This window comes from Eimeria mitis, genomic scaffold, assembly GCF_000499745.2.
Source record: "Eimeria mitis Houghton genomic scaffold, Emh_scaff23, whole genome shotgun sequence".
Taxonomy (NCBI): Eukaryota; Apicomplexa; class Conoidasida; order Eucoccidiorida; family Eimeriidae; genus Eimeria; species Eimeria mitis.
Genome location: NW_013570629.1, coordinates 27890 through 50123, shown reverse-complemented (window position 1 = coordinate 50123; position 22234 = coordinate 27890). Strand labels below are relative to the sequence as shown.

General features: G+C 48.2%; 3 protein-coding genes across 3 annotated transcripts; all 3 read right to left on the bottom strand.

The window, feature by feature from the left end:
• Positions 1 to 7: 7 nt before the first annotated feature.
• On the bottom strand, positions 8 to 4414 carry EMH_0023690 (uncharacterized protein; the record flags this gene model as incomplete). The annotated part of the gene is made up of 13 exons (XM_013496788.1): positions 8 to 177; positions 289 to 370; positions 512 to 636; positions 778 to 887; positions 1038 to 1276; positions 1477 to 2180; positions 2313 to 2468; positions 2576 to 2806; positions 3079 to 3114; positions 3280 to 3483; positions 3621 to 3794; positions 3909 to 4202; positions 4366 to 4414. 13 exons carry the CDS (start codon positions 4412 to 4414, stop codon positions 8 to 10), a joined length of 2574 nt encoding a protein of 857 aa, XP_013352242.1.
• A 1412-nt stretch (positions 4415 to 5826) lies between these two features.
• EMH_0023580 (uncharacterized protein) lies at positions 5827 to 14669 on the bottom strand (the record flags this gene model as incomplete). The annotated part of the gene is made up of 27 exons (XM_013496787.1): positions 5827 to 6083; positions 6213 to 6300; positions 6410 to 6568; positions 6666 to 6823; positions 7186 to 7348; positions 7501 to 8202; positions 8364 to 8439; positions 8593 to 8692; positions 8843 to 9211; positions 9338 to 9496; positions 9607 to 9870; positions 10031 to 10258; positions 10356 to 10379; positions 10593 to 10783; positions 10979 to 11151; positions 11286 to 11360; positions 11490 to 11710; positions 11835 to 11976; positions 12127 to 12302; positions 12430 to 12574; positions 12740 to 12894; positions 12999 to 13200; positions 13340 to 13536; positions 13665 to 13883; positions 14084 to 14134; positions 14257 to 14319; positions 14501 to 14669. The coding sequence occupies 27 exons, from the start codon at positions 14667 to 14669 to the stop codon at positions 5827 to 5829; spliced, it is 4926 nt and encodes a 1641-aa protein (XP_013352241.1).
• Positions 14670 to 21042: 6373 nt separating this feature from the next.
• Positions 21043 to 21378, bottom strand: EMH_0023470 (ribosomal protein L33, putative; the record flags this gene model as incomplete). Its single annotated transcript, XM_013496786.1, has 2 exons — positions 21043 to 21064; positions 21188 to 21378. The coding sequence occupies 2 exons, from the start codon at positions 21376 to 21378 to the stop codon at positions 21043 to 21045; spliced, it is 213 nt and encodes a 70-aa protein (XP_013352240.1).
• Positions 21379 to 22234: the final 856 nt, after the last annotated feature.

Here is a 22234-nt window from a genome sequence, read left to right as displayed (position 1 = left end):
ATTGAATCTACATTTGTTGCCAAGGCTGGGGTGAACCAAGGGGCATGGCGGGCCAGACCCTCAGTATGTCGTCTGCAATTCTAAAAAGCAATTCGCGGAGGATTTCCTCGAGCTCTTCATCCACGTCGTTGTCAGCAATATGGTTTATTAGCCTCCACACCTCCAGTGTCCCATGATCTGAGAAACGAACCGAGCAGTGAGCAGTGAGCGGGGGGGTTCTGTGTTCGATTGGGGTACTGTAGTCCAGTAGTCCTGGGCCAGCCATATTTTACCATGCGAATGCCATACCTTTTGATATGTGGTATCCCAGCTTTTGCAGGACCAGCTGGATGCCAGTGTCGAAGAGCTCACGGACCATAGGAACGTAGACCTGGAAACAAGATAAATCCCTTGGTTGAGACAATAAGTTGTAGGGGAAGCAGCAGCGTAAGCACGGCATCTCTATAGAGCAGCAGACATATATTTCGCGATATGAAGAGATTGCGAGCACTTGAACAGCACTGGTTCTCACCTTTAAGAGGACGTCGAATAGACGGTGCAAGTACTTGATGAGGTCGTGAGGATTCGCCACTGCTATGTCCATAACAGGCCGTCCTTTCTCTTGTTTGAGAAGCTCTCGCGGCACAAGGAAGTCACCTGTGCAACGTGCGTACATCCAGACCAAAAACATATGGAGGCATTTTGTACGGCTCCTGCCAAGGTAGATAGAGAGAGCATGAAAAGCAAGTTTGAGTTTTGCACGCCAGACATCACAGTAAACTGACTACCCAAGCTGACCGTTCTCTGCAGGCAGAAGGCCGTTCATGAGCTCGATAAAGAGGAGATACAAGTAAGAACCGAGACCCTTCACAGGTGCCATCAACACCTTGTATAGGCCAGAAGGGGCGCTACAGGGACAGAGCACAGCATACTTGACGCTTGTGAAAATTATGACAACTTGCAATATTTTCAGCGAAGGAATCCCTTTGGGCACAGTATACTTTCGCTTTCATGCTAGTGCAGTAGGTATGGCTCCGAACGAGACGACCGAAGCTCACCTAGTGGCAAACTTGATTTGAGACCATATTCTGTGCAAGGTGCTGGGATCAAACACAGAAGAGCGAACAGTGTCTAGAGAGCGTTTTATAAATACGAGGAGCGGAAGCTGCTTCCACCAATCCCGACTGATTGGCTCTCCGGCCTCCATTTTACCGAGCATCTGCTCTAGAACAGCCGTCTGCATCTTCAAACTGTCAACCCACGGCTGCACTCCAGACACCCAAACTGAGTTTTGCACCTGAGAACGTGGAAAGCAGTTAGCATTATGGAACGGGTTGTAAAGAAAGTTCCACTCCAGTTGCAGGTACGCCGAGGAAAAATGCTTGGCCTACATCAAGTTGTATCTATTTCGTATGAATCCACACTAGGCTTCATCGGGACGAGAATTTAGACGCCCAACTCTCACGCTAGAGAGGAACGCTAAGTTCTATGTCTTACAAGCTTGATGTTTGGTGCTGCGTCGGGGCCAATAAAGCGACTAAAAGCAGTCCGAAGGCTTGTATTCAATGCTCCAGCCCTTAGTTGGGTCCAGAAGAGAAGGGGGACGTTTACAAGGTGATCAGGAATTAGAGTGCCTGTAATTTTGCTCAGAAAGTGGAAGCCGGCAGTGCTGACAGCACCCGCCCCAATGGCGAGGAATCGAGTGTAAATGCGTTTGAGAGACCCCATGTCCTTCATGGGTTTCACAGCACCAGGAAGTTTGGGGGTCACTGCGGCCTTAAGCAATTCGCTCTCTTCAGCTGAACAGCAACCCAAGCACGAAAAGGCAAACACTCTCCACGTCCTATATTCCAGGTTTCCAGGCCTCCGACTATCCCCTAAAGTGCTGTTGTAAGAATGTCTTATATGTTTTCGCTTGCCTGCTGGAGTCACCGACGTATCTATTTTCTCAAGAGAGGCAGAAAGGGCGTCAAATGCGAAGAGGAATCTCTGTTTCTTTTTTCGGGGTCTCGAAATAACTTGCGCAGCTTTTTTGACCAGGCCTAAAGCCCGATCTATGAGTGGGGTCAGCAAAGTCCCCAGAGTGTTCTCCAGTTTGCCAATGATATCCAGCACGCCCTCCAGGTCAATCACTTCCGCGGAAATGAGCTGATCTACGTATTTCTGGGAAAGCTGAGAATATTGGTGACGAAGGCGTTCTTCTGTGTTTGTGACACAACATTGCGCAAGACAGCATTAATCGTTTGAACTAAAACTAATCTGGCAAGCAGCAAACGACAAACGGATTATCTTTTGTTCACTAAGATAAATGGATCTGCAGAAATAAAGCTCACCAACTTCTCTAACTTCACTCCCGTCTACTTCGAGTAGTGAAAGCGCGTCCAGAAGCACTTCCCCTCTCGGAACCCTGCCTGGTTTTTGGATTTGGTATAGGCGGGACATTTGATCAGCCAAAAATTCCGACAGCTTCCCAAAGACTCTCTCTTTATCTGAACTCGGCAAGGGGAAATAAGAGGGACGCTCGTATGATTGGCACCGAGCCTTGTAAAGGCCTGAATTGTGCAAAGCGATATATGAGAGGCATTTTGTTTCTTACCGCTGTCACTAGTGAATGACAGATCACTAACGTCCACAAGCTCTTGAAGGATCACTGGTTGCAACGTGCTTTTGATCCTTCCCGCAGTGACTTTGTTCCCCAATTCTTTTTTCATCAAGGATCCAATGACTTCAGTAAGCTTTAACATAATCTTGTCTGTCCAAGTGGCATTCAGACCGCTTTGAGGAAGAATCGAATCCCTGGACTGGAGGCTTTTCCGATACCCATCCACTGAAGACACAAGCCGGTCGCATTTCCACCTTACTTGACAGAAGAACAAATATCCACGTTGTTTTGATACAGGGTGACGCTGTGTAAAGGACTAACAGGTAGTTTGTTGCGTCGAGAAATCTTCCAGCCGGCGGGCAACTGTTGTGGTGTAGTCCTCCCACATTTTCAGGGCCTTTTCTGAAGATCAAATACACCAGATGCAACAGCTAGCAATACTGCGTCATGCATGTCCTTTTTATGGATACCGGTTTTACAGCAGGGCAGTTGCGTACCTTTTGGGCTCGAAGAAATTAAAGTGGTGAGAGCTCCTGAAAGCACAATCCGCACTGGCCAACACTGAGTAGTTAACATTTCACTTTTTCACTGTTTCCCGCCACGTCACAAGGAGGAGCATATACAGTTCGTGATAAGCCAACGGTGACAGGCCAACGCATTTGCTAAGTTTCCATCGCACGAGATTCCTTGCTACGCACTTCTTCGAATAACACTGTCTCCAACGAAGTTAAGGAACTGATCTACAGTGGCTTGAGCTTCCTTAGATATTGCGCTTTGGAAGATCTTTTGGTCCACTGCTTCAATGATGGTCGGTAGCAACAATGAAGCGCCAGACGCAGGAACGTAATCGTTTATGGCCTTCTGTCCTAGCTCCCTTAAAGTGTCAATATTGATGGAATTGACTGCAGAGCAAAAGCGAACAAAACATAGGTGAAGAAGGGTACTCATCTTCTGCTGAAGGGTTGCCGCCATCACCAGCCAGCGAATAATTATTAGGCAGGTGCTAAGTACCAGTGCGTTAATGATCCTGAGAGCTTACTTGCTGCTGCGAGATCTGGGCGTTGTGCTAGGGTATTGATCTCTGCAAAGAAACCTGCGAGCCCTTGCTGGTGTATCTTGTGAAGCATGCGCCAGAGACTTCGGCCCCTCCACATTGCTTCCAGCGCTGCCAGCGTCGCACTTCCCCAGGCGAACAGCATCTCCTTGTAGATGTCTGCAGTGAATTAGAGGCGCACGGCCCTGCGTTGTCTCTGACGTCTGCATTGCGCATGTGAGTGGATAGCCTGCGGTGGTGATGGGGAAAATGAACACTGAAGCGACATCTTACCTGTAGAAGCACTCGACTTAATCTTGGCCTGGAGATCTGCTTGCAAATCCGCTGCAAGCTGTTGGACGCTCTTCACTGCCTCGTAGAACGATTCTTTGTTTGTCCGACGATCAAACGTGGTCTGTAGCGAGTCCTTTTCTGACGCCGAAATCCTGTTGTAACTCTCGAGAAGTGCTAACACCTTCCTGAATTGGATTCGACTTATTTGGGAGCCCTCAGTCCTGTGGAATTCTCCCAAAACAAGGATCAAACTCATGTAAAGCTCCTTCTGCGGGTACGCTCTTCCGATTTGCTCTGAAGGGAACAGCCACCAAGTCACAATTTCACTTTATGCTGAGAGCTTCGTTGCTGGACTCCATCGTTATTTGGATCTACAACGCTTTTCCATGCTTCTACGTTATGGCGATGATATGACGATTGTTTTCTGTTTTATCGGTTCTTATTATTGGCATCGAACCTGGAGTCGTTCCAAGGGCTTCATCATGAAGAGGGGCTGGAGTATGCATCACAGACACAACACACTGCAGGCATCCTTACAACCGAAGCCAATATCGATAATGGGCTAGAAAATACTTAACGGCTTAATGTGTTTCGTGAATTGTTCTCGATTACCCCAAAGTGGCATGAGATCTTCAGTCGTCCATTCCATTTCGCCCGTGACGAAAGCTTTAATAGCGAACGTGTTGCCGCAGGTTCCCATATACTCGTACACCTCAACGCTGGATGACTTTCGAACAAGCTCACCTTGTTGGAAGCCTGCGTGTGCATGCGCAGAATGACTTGCCTACATAGAAGCGGCGCTTACCATCACACCCCTGATACCTGGTCCTGACTGCTTCCAAAACTTGACGCTAAAGGGGAAGTAGCTAATAAGTGTTTCTGGCCGTTGGTGACCCGTTCAGGTGTGCCCATCGTCAAATCGAATGCTGCGTACCGCTCAGCCTGAATAAAGGTTTACGGGAGAGAACCGTTTCGCCAGAGTCCTTCCGGCGTAGACTTGACACGCAGCCAACCGATCCAATTAGGGCTATATCGAGCAAATCGTAAGTTAAGAAGCCTTCAGAAACCACGACTGAATCGCCTATAGTGATTTTCTCAGCTGAGGCAGCGAAAAGCAAGGGCAGTCAGGATGGATATTCGTGGGCGCAACTCCATGTAACTGTGTGTGCAAATAAGCTGTGACGATTCACACAAGAAAAGCCATCCATATATATATATATATATATATATATATATATATATATATATATATATATATATATATATATATATATACATTTGCATAAGCAAGCCGAAGGGCCTTCATGTCTTCATTCGCACGAGATATAAAATGAACAATTACTCCGAGCTGTTGGCTAAACAAGTTTTCAATAGCGTACCAGAAAATATTGGTTCCGTCGTAGCTTCAGGAGGCTGTGGTTCCCCAAGGGTCACAGCAGGCCTCACGAATTTTATGCCCTGTTCAATTTTTTCAACAACTACCAGTGTATAGCCGCGCCAAGCTTTGTCGCCAACTTGTACCGGCGTGTCTGCACAAAAGTTGGGAGGGAGCCAATGGTTTTGCAAAGTGACCTTACACCAGTAGTAAAAGCTCTGGCACGGGGACTCCCTGCGTGTGGCTCCAAATGCTCACTGTGGGATAGTGCCTTCATAACCTCCCGGATGAAGTAGTTCCGTTGACTTTGGCATTCTGCAGTGCTACCCATTTGGCTGAGGGCGCCGTCTACGTGCCGTGTTACGACATTACGCCATTTCGTAGGTGACCCTGGGTCAAGCTCAGGCAATGACTTTTTCCACACATCTCGAAGCACCGCTACACTCGTTGAAGAACCCGGGCGACACTCTGGAGAAACAAAGCGCCCCAACGCAGTACAGCAAATTTCAACAAAAAAGGGGGTCGTATGCATCGACTGTCGTCCTAAGATAACTCGGCCCGCTCTGGAGTCAACTCGCCTGTTGGCTCGTCGAATCTGTAAATTTCTTCGGAGACTGCGTCTTCCACATAGAGAATCCCTTCAGAGACTCTTACTGAAACAAGAGACCGACTACCTCTTTTCTGCGCTCCGGATCTCTCTACACGCTCAGAAATGCTGCCGAACAAGGCGTCTCCGCTCGGCGTCACTAGCACTGAGTAAGGGGTTTGGCCGGATTGGAACCGAAGGAAGCCCACAGGCACTGAAAGCAGTTTTAACAGCGGACAGGTACTGATTAACGTTCAGAAGAAATGGTAGATGCACTTATTCGTGCCAATATGCAAATATTTTATACTGTATAGCAGCCGATACAATTCAATACAATACTTACCAGCGTGAGTATCAAATCCTTCCACCGGCGGAGGCAGGAAAGATGCCACTTCGGCGAAGTTTGCGTCTTCCAAAAACAGTTGCACTACCTGTACCAAGCATCACAGCAATAACATTGCATCAAGTCCTGGTGTGCAATCAACAATATTGGGCCGTATACCGGGCAGTCGAGCAATACCAAGTCTCGGTAAGCTATACCTGCTGAATTGTTTTTTCTCCGCTTCCCAGTCCCAGCTTCTTCAGTCCCCAGCGGAGGTTCTTGAGTGCATCACACTGCAGTTCATACGTGGCTGCAGGGTCACTTTGCACCAAAACCGTTTGGCGCAGAAGCAAACCAAGGAGAGGCCATGCAGTCTCCTGAGATTCAACACAAGAATTTTTCGAAAATGCAGGTAACCGGCAGGATATTGCTGAATTCATCAAGCGGCTGTTTTGGGGATCAACATCAACGCACCTTTAAGCTTTCCTCGGCCTTCCCGTCTTCCAGGACAAACTGAATAACCGAGTTAGAAAAAGAAGTCCCTCTAGCTGATATTTGAATGAGGAAGAGCCCTGTGAAAAGTAAGATGGTCCTCTCCTGCCTGAAACCACTTTGGTCCTGTATGTTGCTATCTGCAGCAAGCGGAGCAGCAGGTAGAGAGACAGCACAGAATAATCGGAGAAAGACGCCAACGTATGCTGAGCAGCAGGTAGAGCGGCAGCACAGAATAATTTGAGAAAGACGCCAACATATGCTGGCCCTGCTCATGCAGTCATAAACATCAAGATATGCAGGGAAGGTCCGAATATTGACTTGCCGTTGTAGCCAAAAGGGAGATATCCCTGAATTAGTTGAACATGGACTCCAGGAACAACTTCCTTTGCATGACGAGTGGGTTGTGGGGGCCTGAATGGGCATTGCTGTTGCATCCTCATATCAAGGAACTCTTCTTTCTGTCTGTGCTTGAACGTCCCTTGCCAAACAGAAAATGGACGGTAAAGCGCAGCGAACAAGTCATCGACTTCTTCATCAACATCTCTAAACTCAGCTGCCTGATGGCGGTACTCTTCCGAACTAGTTGAAACAAAGCGTGGGGAAAGCCGTGAATATAGCGTCGCAGTAAATCTCTTTCGAATTTCCTGGATCACGTCATCTACCTGAACAAGGCAGTGTACATGAGTACCCCAACGCGCAACTGATCTCTAAAAACGGAAGTGTGCGTTGTTTACAGCACCCCTGAGGGCACCCTGCTGTGAACTGCGGAAACGGCTGTGCCTGCCTAGTGTTTTCTTCACACCTACAGGCTCACCTGCACGTGTGCGGCGTCAATAAGCGACTTCATGCGCATGAAAGCATTTGCGGCGATATCCCTTCGCATGCATTCCTCGGAATCTGGTGGAACAGTGGGATTTAGGAGGTCGGCCGCGTCAGGTAGTTCATACGTGCACGGTACAGGGACATGATTGTCTTTAAGAAAACGGAGTAGCTCCTCCATGTTTTTAACACGCTGCTTCCCAGTAGTGACTGCTCGCCGTCTAATCAGGAGAGTAATGTCACTCATTATTGTGGCTAAGATTATGATGGCGGACATCTTTGAGCAGGGGACCGTAGCTTCTTGCTCATACGGAAGACGCAGGAGGGTGAAGAGTTTTCGGAAGCTTTTTTGAAATGTACAGATGCGACTTGTCCAGTATTCCCCAAGAGGAGTGGTTGAAAGCGCTTTGGCGAGGATAAACTGCTCATGTTGGGGGGTCAAGGGCGGTTGTCCTGCTTCAGAAAAGCGTCTCACCATGGACTTGAGTTCGTTTGCCTTCAGCCACCAGGCCGCGCAAAGGGGGCCACACGTCCTGTTCCTGAAGTGCTGCTTAACTCCAGAAATTGCGGACTCCTCTCTTTCTTTGCGAAGCAGGTAAGCTGCGTACGCCGTCTTTGAGACAATCTGTTCCGTTTGTTGGAAAAACGACAACTGCGCAGAATTTGTTGGAGCAAGTTCGCTTCCGCTCGATGCACCCTAAAACGAAAATCACATGCAACTAAGCTTTTATATGAATTTCTATTTAAATGCAGCGTGAGGTACACAATACTCAGGACCCCGAATCTTCGTAGGGAGCAACCCCTTCATGTGGAACTTTTGACTCGAACGTGTTGCGCTGGTTTCAAAGCAAAACTTACAGGAAAGAACGCTTCGAAGTTCTCCAAAGATGCAAAGCACCTGTTTGGGACGGAAGCGTTTGTCTCGCGGCTTCGCCTGAATAGTGCCAATACCCTAGGGAGACGCGTTGGGGAGCTTGGCGTCAAGAACTTCCGATCAAGCGATAGGCTTGCTTCTTCTGGAAGCTCCCAGCAGGAGTGTGCAAGCTCATTGATTGTGCGCTGTGTCCAAAACTTTTCCTCCAGCGACCTTACGAACAGTTGGCTTGAGATAATACTGAGGTATTCGGCGTGCAGGCCGTTGAGGAACAACCATAACCAAGGACCTGTCCAGGCGGATGTCGCCAGTTCTGAACGGCAGCGCACCAAAGGATACTGGGAGAGAGTTCCTGCTTCGCCGTTACTTCACAAGGTAAGCAGGTGCAGTCTAGTTCCAAAATGTGTAATACTAGCATAGCACATACAGCAGCCAGTATGCCCACAGCTGCTGCCTCGCCTACCTGGAATGGCATAGTGCACCATAATTGGCAAGTCCCGGTCGTCTCTGATGATGCAGGCAATGCCTGTGTAGCAGTCCTGTACAATGCTCTGCTCGACTTCAAACTCCGTCAGGTAATTGATCTTCAGCTCAATAACAGTATTATAAGCCGCTTTGGAGTCAGATAAGACCCAGGTACCCTTTGAGAGCTTGCTGCTTTGATAGGCAAATTGGCCAATCGTTATTGGTGTTGTTTCCTCCGAATGCAAGTCAAATTGATAGCCATGCCTGTCTCTGACTTTGCAAACTCCAGTAGTCGCATCCTTTTCTATAAGCTTGTATTGCCGGCGTAGTACGTACTGGTGTGAAATTTGGTCTCCGTCCTCGAATCCTGTAGCAACCGCAATACTTGCGGAAGCGAATTTCTTTTTACCAGCGAACGTTCGCGATGCAATATATAACCCTACGTTTTGCTGCATTCTTGCCGAGGGAAATTTTTTGCCTTTCAAATGCCTACTTCGCACTATATGGAGACTGGCGTCGGTAGCCAGTTGGGAACGGTTGGCATCTTCAAGCAGAAAAGTGCAGCGATCTAGACGCTCAACCATTCTGTATATGCCACTGTGTTGACTGTCTTCTTCACGAGGGATGCGCACTAAGTGACCCTTGGGCACGCCTACACAAAGATAATTGCACTCAACAGCATGCTGCTGAACACCCCTAGCATTTCTTTTGTGGCATAAAGGTGCTCGCTTGCAGCAGCGCAGTAAAGTGCGTTTGCCGTACTTGCAGTAAGGAGGAAGCGTTTGACTTCTTCGAGGTCCGGAACCGGAGCCGTTAAGTCTTTCTTTTCGTAGTATGCTAGTAGTGCGACGTACTGCGCGTATGCCTTGCCATAAAATGAGGCAGGCCTGCACCTTTTGCTCCGAGAGTTGCCTTGAAGTCGCTGCAGTAGCCAGTGCTCAAATTCACGAGCAATCTGCTGTGAATCTGAGTCAATTAGCTGTTGAAGAAAGGCGCCTGGGCTCTCAATGTAGAGCATCCGTTTGTCTGCAGCACATACAACAAAACCCAACATCTGAGTACTATTTATCATCTCCAAGACAACTTTAAACGGATACCCAGTGAATGCTGCAGTTGTAATGCAGCCATTTCGTTGCGAGTCCTAATTTGAGAAAGGTCCTCTAAATTACAACACAGTGTAACTGACATGCGTGGTCAAAAAATGTCTCCTGCATTCTTTTCAGCACATGGTCGACGCCAGCTACCAGACTCAGCTCCTTTTCCACTGCAGACGCCAATGTCGCCAGTTCTCCAAAGTCTTGCACATATTCTTTCACCACCATCTGCTCTTGATTTGGTACGTCGAGATCCAAAACTTCCCACCTGACGTTCTCAGCGGTTTCACTGCAGTTGAGAATGACTGTCCACGATTCCTCTGAAACACGATTAGAACAGCACAACCTTTCAGCTCATTACCGCATCAGCTGATTGTGGGGCACAACTGAGCTACAACTGGTGTTTGGCATTCTTACTGAAAGGCCTTCCGTCGACACCATCTGCAGACACAAGGCAAGCCAAAACAAGACGAGTAGGATGCCCCTACGTTTCATCGTCTAGCTGGAGCTGCAGACGCTACTTCCTCCAGGCTTATCATCTTTATCTACCCGTGCTTGGCTTTACTTTCACTCCCAGGAGGCTATCTCATACCGATTAAACGCTACCGTAGCAACGAAGAGCTCTACGTGGTCTTGCAACAAGCAGCAACTCACTTAGCCTCAGCATTTTCTCGAGGTTCCTGCGACTTGGATTGTGCCATTCGGAAATGTCCTGCTGAATCTCCAAATCTCTTGCTTCTGGGTAAGCAGAGCGCAAGAGCTTCTTGGTGTGATGCCATTCCCGGAGAAAATTAATGGTTCCTTGCATCCCTCCAGCTGTTGTCAGCTGGAAACTTTCCCCATTACTGAAGCGATCAAGAATCGTATCTACGACGTTCTTTGGAAATAAAAGCCGGAGTACGTGGGACAACGTCGTTCGAGTTCGAGGAGTAGGTTTGCCTTTTGCATATGAAACTTCCACTCTATTTGCAGGCAATCCCTCCCAAGGAGTGCCTTCCCGACGCGCTGTAGTTTCGTCCTCTTGAAAATAATTTACATACGACTTCATTTCTTTCCCGGCCTCGCATTGAAAGGGATCAATGCGTTGCAGCATATGCAAGGGCCTTCCTACAAGCTGCACTACTCTGCCTGTGGCTTCCAACGTTATTGTCAAGAACTCGGGTGCATCTTTAGCAGGCTTTATCCTCATAGATATCTTCGGGCCATGAGCTTTCTGGTCGCAAGAACAAAATAGTACAATCAGGTGGCAATGCGTTGAACCAGTTGAATTATCCCTTCAAATTATGACAGAATGCAACTAACATTGGTAATACAAGGCACCATATGCTAAACTCCACTTATAATTACCTTGAGCCGCTGAATTAGACGACCCCATGCTTGTCGGGCTAGAGTAATGAGAGTCAAGAACGGAGACAGTAGTTCCTAGAATGAAACATACACACACCGGGACACGCAAGGGTTTCGCGCGATATTCGGATCTATGCCGTTGGGACTCGCTTGCCTTGAGGTTTTGTCGAAAACAAACTGGCCATTTGAACAGCGACAACTCACCTTTGTTCTCGTCACTAGGCCCCTTCTAATTCGCGCAAAAAGACCTGCCGGTTGAAGAGAGAGAGGGCGTCCTTTGCCCGCATAACCGAACGGTGATCGCATCGGACGTACAGTCTTAGGGAAGGACTGGAGAATTTTTGCAGTTTGCGGGTTCGGCGGCTCGCGAAGTTCGAATTCCAGGGGAACGGCCACTTCGCTTACTGATAGAGTCAGCTTCGTTCCTGCGTACAGCACAGGTGTACAATTGGAACAACACGGTTCTCTTGTGGGTGCGCTTGCCAACAGCACTCACCAACATGCAGCAGCAGGGCCGGCGCTGAGTGCGTTTGGTGCACAGCTTCTCACCCTTTAAGGACGTGAAATACAGAGGCAGTCTGCTGCAGTCCTTTCCCTTGATGAAGCACAAGTTAACTAGTTCCCATGTCAAAAAAGAGTAGGGTAGATTAACGCGATCCAGCATAGCCTTCAGACGCGGGCTTCCTGTAGACTGCACGGCCAACCAGAGCACATCTGTAACTGCACGCCTGAGCAACAACTTAGGAGCAGCATTAGTGGGTGCGTGCAGGATATTGTTTGTTCGAATCTATGTTCTCGTTTCGTCGTGAAGTGGTTGGTATGGTTCCTCGCAAGAAGTCACCTGCAGCCGAGCAACGAACTGGCTCATGCAGCTGGATTTCCCAGGCCGAATGACAGGCTGTTCAATCCCCCTTTGAAGAAAAGATATTCGAGCTGCTTGTTGAAGGAAGAAGAGGTACATCTGCTTCATTCTGGCGGCATCTCTCCAGTTCAACCCATGTGAAGAGTACATCTCATCTAAACGCAACATGGTGTTAGTTCAAAGTGTGGTTTGCTCCACATGGATGGTCAAAGGACGTGCTCACCAGGCACAGCTACGTGAATGCTTCTGCATAAAGGCGTTTCTTTACAGCGAATATGATACCTTTTGCCTCCCAGTTGCTAAGTGCGCCGATCAAAGGAACCCAGTCGGTTGCAACCAGAGCTCTGTAGTCCACATCTCTGTTTACCCACTCCAGCAGGTTTGGCAGCTTATGGACCCGGGCTTTCATCATCGAAATTGCTAGGTCCTGGGACAAAGCAAAACCCCTCAAAACCCACTGCAGTTACATATGCCCGCCTTTCAGCATATTGGCAACAATTATGCACAACAGTTGACACAAAAGTTGCATGGCAACCTTTTGACGCGCTCTGCATGTCCAGGAGGTTAAATACAAGAGTTATCATCGCCTCACTTGCACTTTGACGCCCATTTCCACCATGATAGGCCGTATTTGGTGACTAACTACTGAATCCCAGTGGCTCGTGCTCTGGCCGAGAAATATCGGGAGAGCTATGGACTGCAACGACCGTAAAAGTTTGTAGTATGTCGTGCCAGGCTTTCGAAGCTCTGCAGTAAAAAACAAGCAACAATACTCATTGCCGCGCTCTTTGCTAAGGGGAGAAATGCGGAAGGGACAAGCGCAGTTGCTGAGAGGTGTACGCAATGCCCACCAGACGTAAATACGTGAACAGGCGTCTCCACATGGTGCGGCAGGAATATGAAAGGGTGATCTGCCTTAAACTTGTCCATGCTGATGGTCTCCGTAGAGAAATCAATGAGTTGGATAGCCGCAGGCTCCGAAGGCACGAGGGCTTGGTCTATTGCGTCTCCCACATTCTGGGGGTCAAGGTAGTCCCTTACAACCATCACCATCTGCACAGTGACGCAGAAACGCAGTTATTCACTCGCTGGGCCTTGTGACACTGCACGTGGACATTAAATGAAATAACTAGATGACCAAAATATGTGCAGAAAACAAAATTGCAACATTTGTGGACGCAGGAATCCTTACAGATCTTTTGAGATTTTCGAGGACCGTTGAGTGCGTGTAGCTGTCGAGATTTTCCTTATCCCTTCGCATAAATCCAGATAAGCTCTGCTCCACTGTATTTGGAAGCCGCAGGTCTGACACAAGTCTAGCATACATGTTATGCTTCGCGCTGTCCAAGAAGAGGCTTGCCAATGTTGTAACAAGAAGATTCGCGAGGTCTGCTCAAAACAGTTACAAGTGACGCAGTCCCACAATACCCCTGAGAAAGCAAGGCGTTACAACGCTAACCACAAATTATTGATTGCCTCCCAACTTGCAATCGAGGAAGCCAAAGCGCGGAACGGACTTGCAACTTGGTCGGCCTTGCTGAAGAGGAATCCAAGACCATATGCGACGGCGCAGGCTCGAAACAGTGAGTAAAGTTTATAGTAGGACGATAGAACCAAAAATATGTTCCTCAGAACAGATTTGCTGATGAGCGTTCGCAAAGTCGTCAAGAGGAGTCCGAGTGCACGGATTTCCTTGCTCTTCAAGGCGGTATTGCGCACCTCCAGGGGTATTTCAACTAACAACGAAATGGAGACAACACAGAGTTTGGACCAAGGGTAACAATTCACGAAGTACCCACTGACATCCTATAATGTGAGTTTTAAGTCATCATTAATAATACCCAAGCACATCGGTGAATCCATTGAACCTGGGGTTTATCTAGCTGTTCTGCTCGCTGCACGCGCTTCTTCATGGAAAGTAGACTCTTCGGCTTACCATTTTGCAAGACAGGATCGATGCGACGGTTTTCAGGCGGAGCGTTTGGGGCTGAAATAGCAGCAGCAGCACACATGCGCACACCCTGTTGTTCTGGCACCGTGTTTGTATGGCTACACGCGAAGCCAGTATGATGAGTAACCCAGGATCTGTCTTCTGGCGCTAATTCTTACAGCTTTCCAACTGGAGTCCCGAAAAATCTTCATTGTTGGTACTTATCAACTCGTCAGCATACCCTGGATTTCGCCAACAGCACAAAAGAGTGGGTTCGGACCCTCATGACATTAGTAATATTTTCGTGCATCTCCACACAGTATTTCATTCTTAAGTTCATGTTCATAAGCGCCTACGGAGTGCTACGTTATTTGAAGTATTCCTTTTTACTCATTTTGAGCTGAGAAATTCGCGTGTTCTTACCGACGTCGGTGGGTACGCCTCTTTGAAAACCCAAGAGCTCAAACGATCCAACTAGACCCAAAGACGGAAGCTCCGCCAGTCCTTCATGTTTTCGCACCTCAGTCGTGTTCACAGCAAAACGAGAAGAGTGCCGTGTTGTCTTTCGTGTTGAAATGACCCCTCTTGTCATGGACCACACGGTCAACACGACCAGGGGCACCCAGGCCAGCCGACCACGGCTGGAGTAGAACGAAGTCATTATTCAATTTCTCGCATGTCTTTGCGTTCTGGGGCTTCCCTGAGCACTCTTTTTCGGCTAATGTCGCCACAATTCTCGTCCGCCAGTGTTCAGGGGCTCGCTGGGCTTTAAAAAACAGGTTCACGCATCGGTAGCATGCATAATGAGTCCTACACAGGAGAAAAATTCAATATCTACGGTGTTTCGCCATAAAAATGAGTATTTCAAGGTGCACCGCCCTGCATCATCCGGGAAGCCTCTGCCGACAGTCCTTGTAGTGCACAGGCACTACAATGGAGCTCAAGCGGAATCTTCAGAGGCCTAGTTAGCTGTGAGCGAATGAATACAACACTTATAGGGACAAGTTTTATTACTTTAGATAGAAAATTAAGATAACCAAGCCAAGAATGCTTGGCAGCCACCAGGGTTGGAGGCTGGTCGTGAGGCTGATGCCGCGGTTGAGACAGTGCCTCACTGCAGTCAGAGGGAGATTTATAATTCCCGGCTTTCCTTTCTAAGATTATTGGATTTGAATATGTTTTAAGGACGATTACTTGAATATTTAGGTCATAGTACTAGAGCTAGGCTATGTTTAGTGTATAGATATAGAGAGTGCACCGTGGTAGGTTGACCTAGTTTACATGCGTAGTAAGAGCAGAGCCCGCTGTTCACTACAGTCGCAGAGCACTGAGTTGTTGCGGTCGCTGTACAACCATTGTGTCCTGCCTCATCTTGGCTTTCATTGACAAAGTATTGGTCGTAAATACATAAGATTTACATGCTACCAAATGTCAAATTATTTCAACGCGCGGAGCGTTACACGGGAGTGAACTGAATGTCTCAAGGCCCGCTGAACACGCGGTCCGCCGCAGCCCTATCTAGCAGCAGGCTTGCAGTTCTAGCATCTGTAAACCCCAACGCCCCTGGCTGCACAAATCCAAATTTCTATCGCTTAAATAGTTACGACAACTTTAGCACCTCTTTAGGCACTCAGGGCTTCTAAAGATGAAGGGAGGTGTTGTTGTCTTGGGCGGTCTCGTGACAGGGAGCCGGTCAGTTGGACCTGTCCACGGTGTAAACAGCGGATTAAGAAGGTTAGGCGTTGTCATATAAATGCAGAACCTTTTGACTTCCGTGATAAGGGATCTCCCGATGATCAGGAGGTCCCAGACACGTATTGTCCACGGCACCAACCGGCTTGCGCGCACCGAATTACTCAGCACGTTTATGTATGCGCGTGCTCATGTGTACGTCTATCTCCTCCACCATACAAGCAACACACCAGCCACATATCGGTTTGTGAATGAAGCTTGTCTCAGCCCGAATCTCCGGCACAGGCTGGCTCCTTAGTTGAGTTTTGTACTGTAGCAGGTCTGCACTGCATTCATGCCGTTAACAAATCTCTTCAACAGAAGATTGACGTAGAGCATCGATTAATTCTGCCAATTTAGTACCAAGTTGTTGTATATTAAGCGCGCAGTAGGCCACACTCGAAACCAGGCGGGCTCTTAATCGCGAAAGTTTCTGCTGCAGCGCAAGAACAGAGAAAGGGCCTTTCCGTACATATATGTTACTGTTCATGTGATTATGCTAGCTCCGCTTCGCAGTATAGCGAAATATAATCTTGCAGCACTCGGGAATCAAGCAAATGCATTTCCCGGTTTCTACGTAGTAATGTAGAGTGACTCGTTTGGGCAACGTGGAAACACGCCAGTCGATGCGTTTTCTAGACCTAAGCAGAGACAGAAACAACACTCAGGCTAGAAGATGCAAAAAACACCTCAGGTCTTCAGAGCGCCAACCACTCCATTGCCTTTCGCGTCATGCATCTTCAATGCATGGTGGAACGGCCGACCGTACCTCAAACAAACGCAAACGATCAGGCACCTTAAGTGCTATATAGCAGAGTAAATTTCCCCCAATACTCTTCGGGTTGGATGAGACAGACCTTTTCCGTGTTTCCAAGTCAAAGGGGAAGCTAACACAGCCACCTGCTAGCGCGCTTTGTTAACTCTCCGTTGATTTATAGCTGACCCCACGGCATGATGAAAAGTCGCAAAAAGGTCGTTTCCCTCGGACTACTTTTGAACCAAATATATATATATATATATATATATATATATATATATATATATATATATATATATATATATTTGGGGGCGGGCATATCAGGGGGAAAAGATGCATTGTCATCAGGTACCCCCAGTTTATGTTTTTCGCATTTCATTGTGGAATGGAATACGTATTTCAGCCTTCGTGAAGGCTCACCCCGCTGCGAGTGATGCCTCGAAGCAAATTACTGCCTCACTTTTTGTTGTTTACTAGGGGGTTTTGACGGTGGGAAGAAAGGTGGAAAGCTGAATCTTTTCATCAACGTGAATAGAGTCCGTAATACGAGCAGCCGTGGGTTCCGGTACCAGACCCCTAGACTAACCGAGCATATGCGAGAACGAAACCTAGAAGCAGTTTGGAGGCAACGGTCCGTGTGTTTGGTGCATGGAATACACGAAAGTTTTGATATCTCAGCTCTGGTTGAGGAATCGAATTGGACACCAGTCGTGAAACTGGCAACTCCCAAAAGGCCTGTTTGCCTTCAGCTTCACAAAGTTTGTATCGGCGTAAAGACGTATGCCATGAGCAAAAGAATGGGCGCCTACACGTTTGTGGAATGGAGTAACCAACGCAGTGCACACTGGTGTGCATACACCCTACCGGGCTGCGCGAAGGCAAGCGCCCTACTGAGAAAAAACCAGAATGTCCCTTCAGCACCCCCTCATTCGGCAGCAAGCCACAACAATAATGCATGCATGCACTTTTTTAGCTCTTGTTCTCGCATATGGACTCCACCAGAGACGGCACGCAATCCTTGTTCAGGGAGTGCGTGTTCAGAATTCCACCAAAACGGGGACACAGTTACAGTCGAGCGGAGCGACTCTTCTGTCAAATTTAAATATTTTCGAGGAACCCCGGGCCCGTTTAGCAGCTGAGATTATTCGATTTGACCGTATGGCCAAAGGTAGGTTTAGACGTCGCTGCAGCAGCACAGGCTCTTCATGTGCTATGGAGGAGAAACTCACAGGCCCTGTGTTACTCTATCGGGACGATCACGCGCTTATATTGTCGGGGACAAAGGCGCATTTTATATCAGTCAATGATGAGAAGCACCTCGTCCAATTGGGTCCAACCAACCTTGAGGGATCCTTCTCCTCAGCTGCACCGCTCTCCTCAGCTGGCAACAAGGAGTGGTGATTCATGTTTTTGTCGCCATAAAGGCCTGTCTGCCCTGTCTAACGAGGTAATGTGCAGGTATCTGGCCCGCTTGAACACTTTTCAAGACGGCGGATCAGCGGACGGCACCTGGTCATACACAGTAAGCAGCATTCACTGCGGGCGCCTCCAGCACTGGGTGACGCTTCTTCTCCTCCCCAGTCCACAAGTGTTTGTGAGGGGTCCTACGACACATTCCTTGGAGGCCACTGGTGCGGTTAAATATCAATGCGCTTCATCATCTGTGTGCAATAAAGGCCCCAGCAAACTCGCGGGGAAGACCGTCCGTGCGGCTTACTTGGACTTGCCAGAGCATGAGAAACTGAAAGTCAAGGCCCGTGTGCATTTCTTCGACAAGTGGGAAGGTAAAGTGATGCACAGGCGCTCCCTTATATCCTTGGAGAATACAACATGCCTTAGGGGAAAGCGTTTATGTGAAGGTCAACGGCAAAATAGTTTGGACTAGTAAGCGGTTGAACAGGCTCTTTGCGCCCCAGCTTATCTCTCATCTCATCTTCCATTAATTTCTTGTGGTGTACCGGAAATAGAATCCTCTAACTGGTGTCCCCAAGTGAGTATATCACCAAAGTGCAGCACTTTAACTCGCTCCGAAAAGCATTCAATTAACTTCTGTGCCGATGCAGAGGGCTGGCCAAGTGAGTGGAGGTGGCTGAGTTGAGATACGCTGGACATAAAACTCAGCGGCTTGAACTGCCCAGGTGTGTGCAAGGCGAGGCGTTGACAGCTGTGGCCACTCCTACCCCGACAGACTGTCTGTGCGTCTTGCTTCTGCAGCAACAGCCCAGTGCAAGATGCTGAAACGGACTGTGAATATTCTGTTGTTGCAGGTGCCTGTTGAGATTGAGTTGAACCACAGAGGACCGGCGCTCTTGCTGTCCTTCGGCAGGTGAGGCGGTGCTACTCTTGATTTTGTCTGCTCTTTGTCTTTCAGTCTTTTCCCATGCCCGCAGCACATTGCCAAAGAAGGCAAACCCGTGTTCTGCATCATGGGGAATCGATGACGTCGCGATATATCTCCTCTAAACAAAACTGTAGTTCAACATTTGTCTCTAACTATATTATTGGTGTTTACCCACGGCATTTTGTTTAGTGCGCACCATTTTGCTCTGTGTTTATCACTGAAAAACGACATCAGCACAACTCCTCATCTCAAGTCAATTCATGCCAACAGCGGTTCTGTTGAAGTTGGCGTTCGTCGCACTAAGCCACATGACCGTGCTCTTCCTGCAAGCAAACTTGGGCATCAACATCCCAAAAGAAATTTCTGAGTAAACCCTAAACTCTAGACCCTCCGCCCAACGAAAACCAAAGTCCTTCCGTCATCATCGTTAGAGGCCCCAAGGGGCCGCAACCAGACGAACCCTGCGCAGAGTGGTGCTTGGCCTGGCCTTGAACACCGTCAGCGCCAAGTGTGTTTGCGTCTCTGCAACTGCAACAAATATCCAAACCGCCCCGTACTAATACTGAGCGCAGGAGAATTTATGTACGAACGTGATTCAACTTGCCATAAAAAACAGCATCCTTGGTACACGCATGTGGGCCGCTAGGCTCTGGATTCCTCTTCTTTCGGAACGTGTACAAAGCGCGTCGCGCATCCATGAATTATGGTTAGGCATGATCGGCGAGAAAGCGCCGCAGAAGAAATCCGCTGCGCTCGTACCATTACCTGATTCTCACCGTGCTCCATAAGCAGCCTAGTGGTATATGTACGGCGCGAAACGCTATCACTGGGGCTTCCTGCAAAAGGCATTTTCTTCACTGCACTACAATCTAGCGAGTAGAAGAGGCAGCAATGCCAGTTCTACAGTTCCGGTGAAGCAGCCGCACATCGGCGCATCTCCCACGACGGAGGTGCTTCTGTAGCGCCAGGCCGAGGCAAGGACGCTGTGCATACAAGACTACGTACACATGCATGTGCATACAAACATACAACACACACATTGCCATCAATGATACCACGAGAGCTCTCAGTTCAATGCAGGCATTGGTGAGTTTGAGCCTCGTTAACCATTGCAGTCGGTGAGTAGCGGGCAAGTGTTCCGGTTTAATTTTCTGTATCTGCAGGAGTGTCCAGGCACTTATGCAGTGTCCCATGCCCCTTCCAAGGGGCCGTGATGAAATCGCGCATCGATACACATACGTTTACACTAGACATATACTACTTATATTTATAGATTCAACCTGATGCGCGTTCCAGACTTCGGCTGCAAGAGACGTAGTCATCCCTGTCGCTGGTGTGCTGAAGCTGGCGGCTGCTGTGCAGTGCCGTACAAGAGCAATGCTGCGTAGACGACAAGCACGTTCTTTTTCTGCGGTGATTCAGGTGTACATATAGTGCAGTCCAAGAGCACCGTTGCCGCTACAACACTGTCCTTATGCCTGCATCCAAGTGTGCTTCCCTGAGGAGGGGTTAGTGTGAGAAACTAGAAAATACAACATACAATGAGGCTGCATCTTTGGTGCTGATGACGAGTGCGTACAGATCATCTACCAAGAACCTTCAAAATAGGCTAAGCTCCATAGATTACCTGCAATTCGAACGCAGTTTCGCCTCTCTGTAAACTACAGCATTGTTGTTTCTTGTGTCGCCAAGACATATATGCATGTTGCTTCTTCCGCCGCATGCTTCACTATAGCTAGAGCATTGTTTTAAGGTGCTATACAGAAAAATAGGAGTCTTTAGGCAACAACCACACCGGTACATCTTCTAGTTTAAGCGGGTTGCCGGACATAGGTCAAGGATTCCCCAGTCTGCAGTCTGCAGGAGCTGCAACAGGAGGTGTACTCAATATACCGGAGGGCACCCGAATGCCGATCAACACAGACGCGCAACTGAGTGCCCACCGTCATATATACACATAGATAATAAACATGTATATGCTTTTGAGTATATATATATATATATATATATATATATATTGCAGAATCAGCCGCTGCCACTGTCTCCTAGAACAAAAAAGATACAACCAAGATGCCGCTGCTGCCGTCGTTTCTGCAAACTGCGCAGTTCATTGCAGCAGCAACAACAGAAGGTCTATTACTTCATGCGGGGCAGACTCCTGCGGCACAACAAACAAATATCCAAGGGAAGAGAATTGATACAGGAGCATCGCAAAACAGCAACAATCCCTCCACACGGCCGAAGACGAGAACAGATATATACAGATATGCTGCCGCCTCACCTCCCGCGTGTATCTGTTAATGTTGGGTATCTCTCATCAAAGTACTTCTGAAACGATCCGTATTCCCACGCTCTCTCCACCCTCTTGGCCATGAGCTTCATGTTCTTCCCTGTCCAGTGTATGTATTTCTGCAGGTGAAGCGTCAGGCGCTTCTTCGAGCCCTCTGGCGGATGGCGCGTCTCATAGAACATCCTGGGTGACAGAGAGCAGAAACAAATAACAGATACAAAGAAATAGAAACGATTGTATACGAATTTCACGAACAAACGAAAACAAAAATGGCAGAATACACGACTGAGAAGGCGCCCCCCCACTGCCGCCAACATGCTTAGAGGCGCATATCTACACTTAGGAAGCACAGAGAAGCAAACGCAACCAAAACCAAGCTCAAGCACCGTTATATACAAAAATCTCACACGTGTTTGCCCGCTCTTGGGTCATGCTTCCTCAGTGCAATCCTCGTGTTCTTCTTGCTCGGTGACTTATGCGTCATATAATAGAAGTTTGAGAGGGCGGCGCTTTTTAGCTGCACTAGCAGACGCTTACTACGACTACGAAGCAGGCAGGGAGAAAGAAAAAACATTTTTCAGTTAGGCTTTATCCAGGACGTGAAGAAGTGCGCTGTGCATACACCCCATGACACAGCGAAGCTCGAGGAGGCGCCGATGAAGAGGCAAGCAAGGGGGGGAAATTGACTGACTTGTAGACAAAATAAAACTGCTACAATAACCAGAAGGAAGCGTTTTCGGCTCTATTTTCTTAAAACACTAAGAAAAGGGTAAATATGGACAGCGGGACAGATGATTCCAAGAAGAGCAGAAGAACACATGCTAAGTCTCACTCTGCCAGCCACTGCAGAATTCCTAACATCTCAAATCATTTACAAAACACACAAACAAGAGTTTGTGAATATTTCGTCCTGCAGTCCAATGAACATCTGGCAGTCATTGGCTGGGGGGCCCAGCCCCGAAGGTGCATGCATCGCTTGCTAGCGAGCACGTTGTTGACTCCTAAGGAAGCCGCGATATTCTAGATAATCAGCATCTC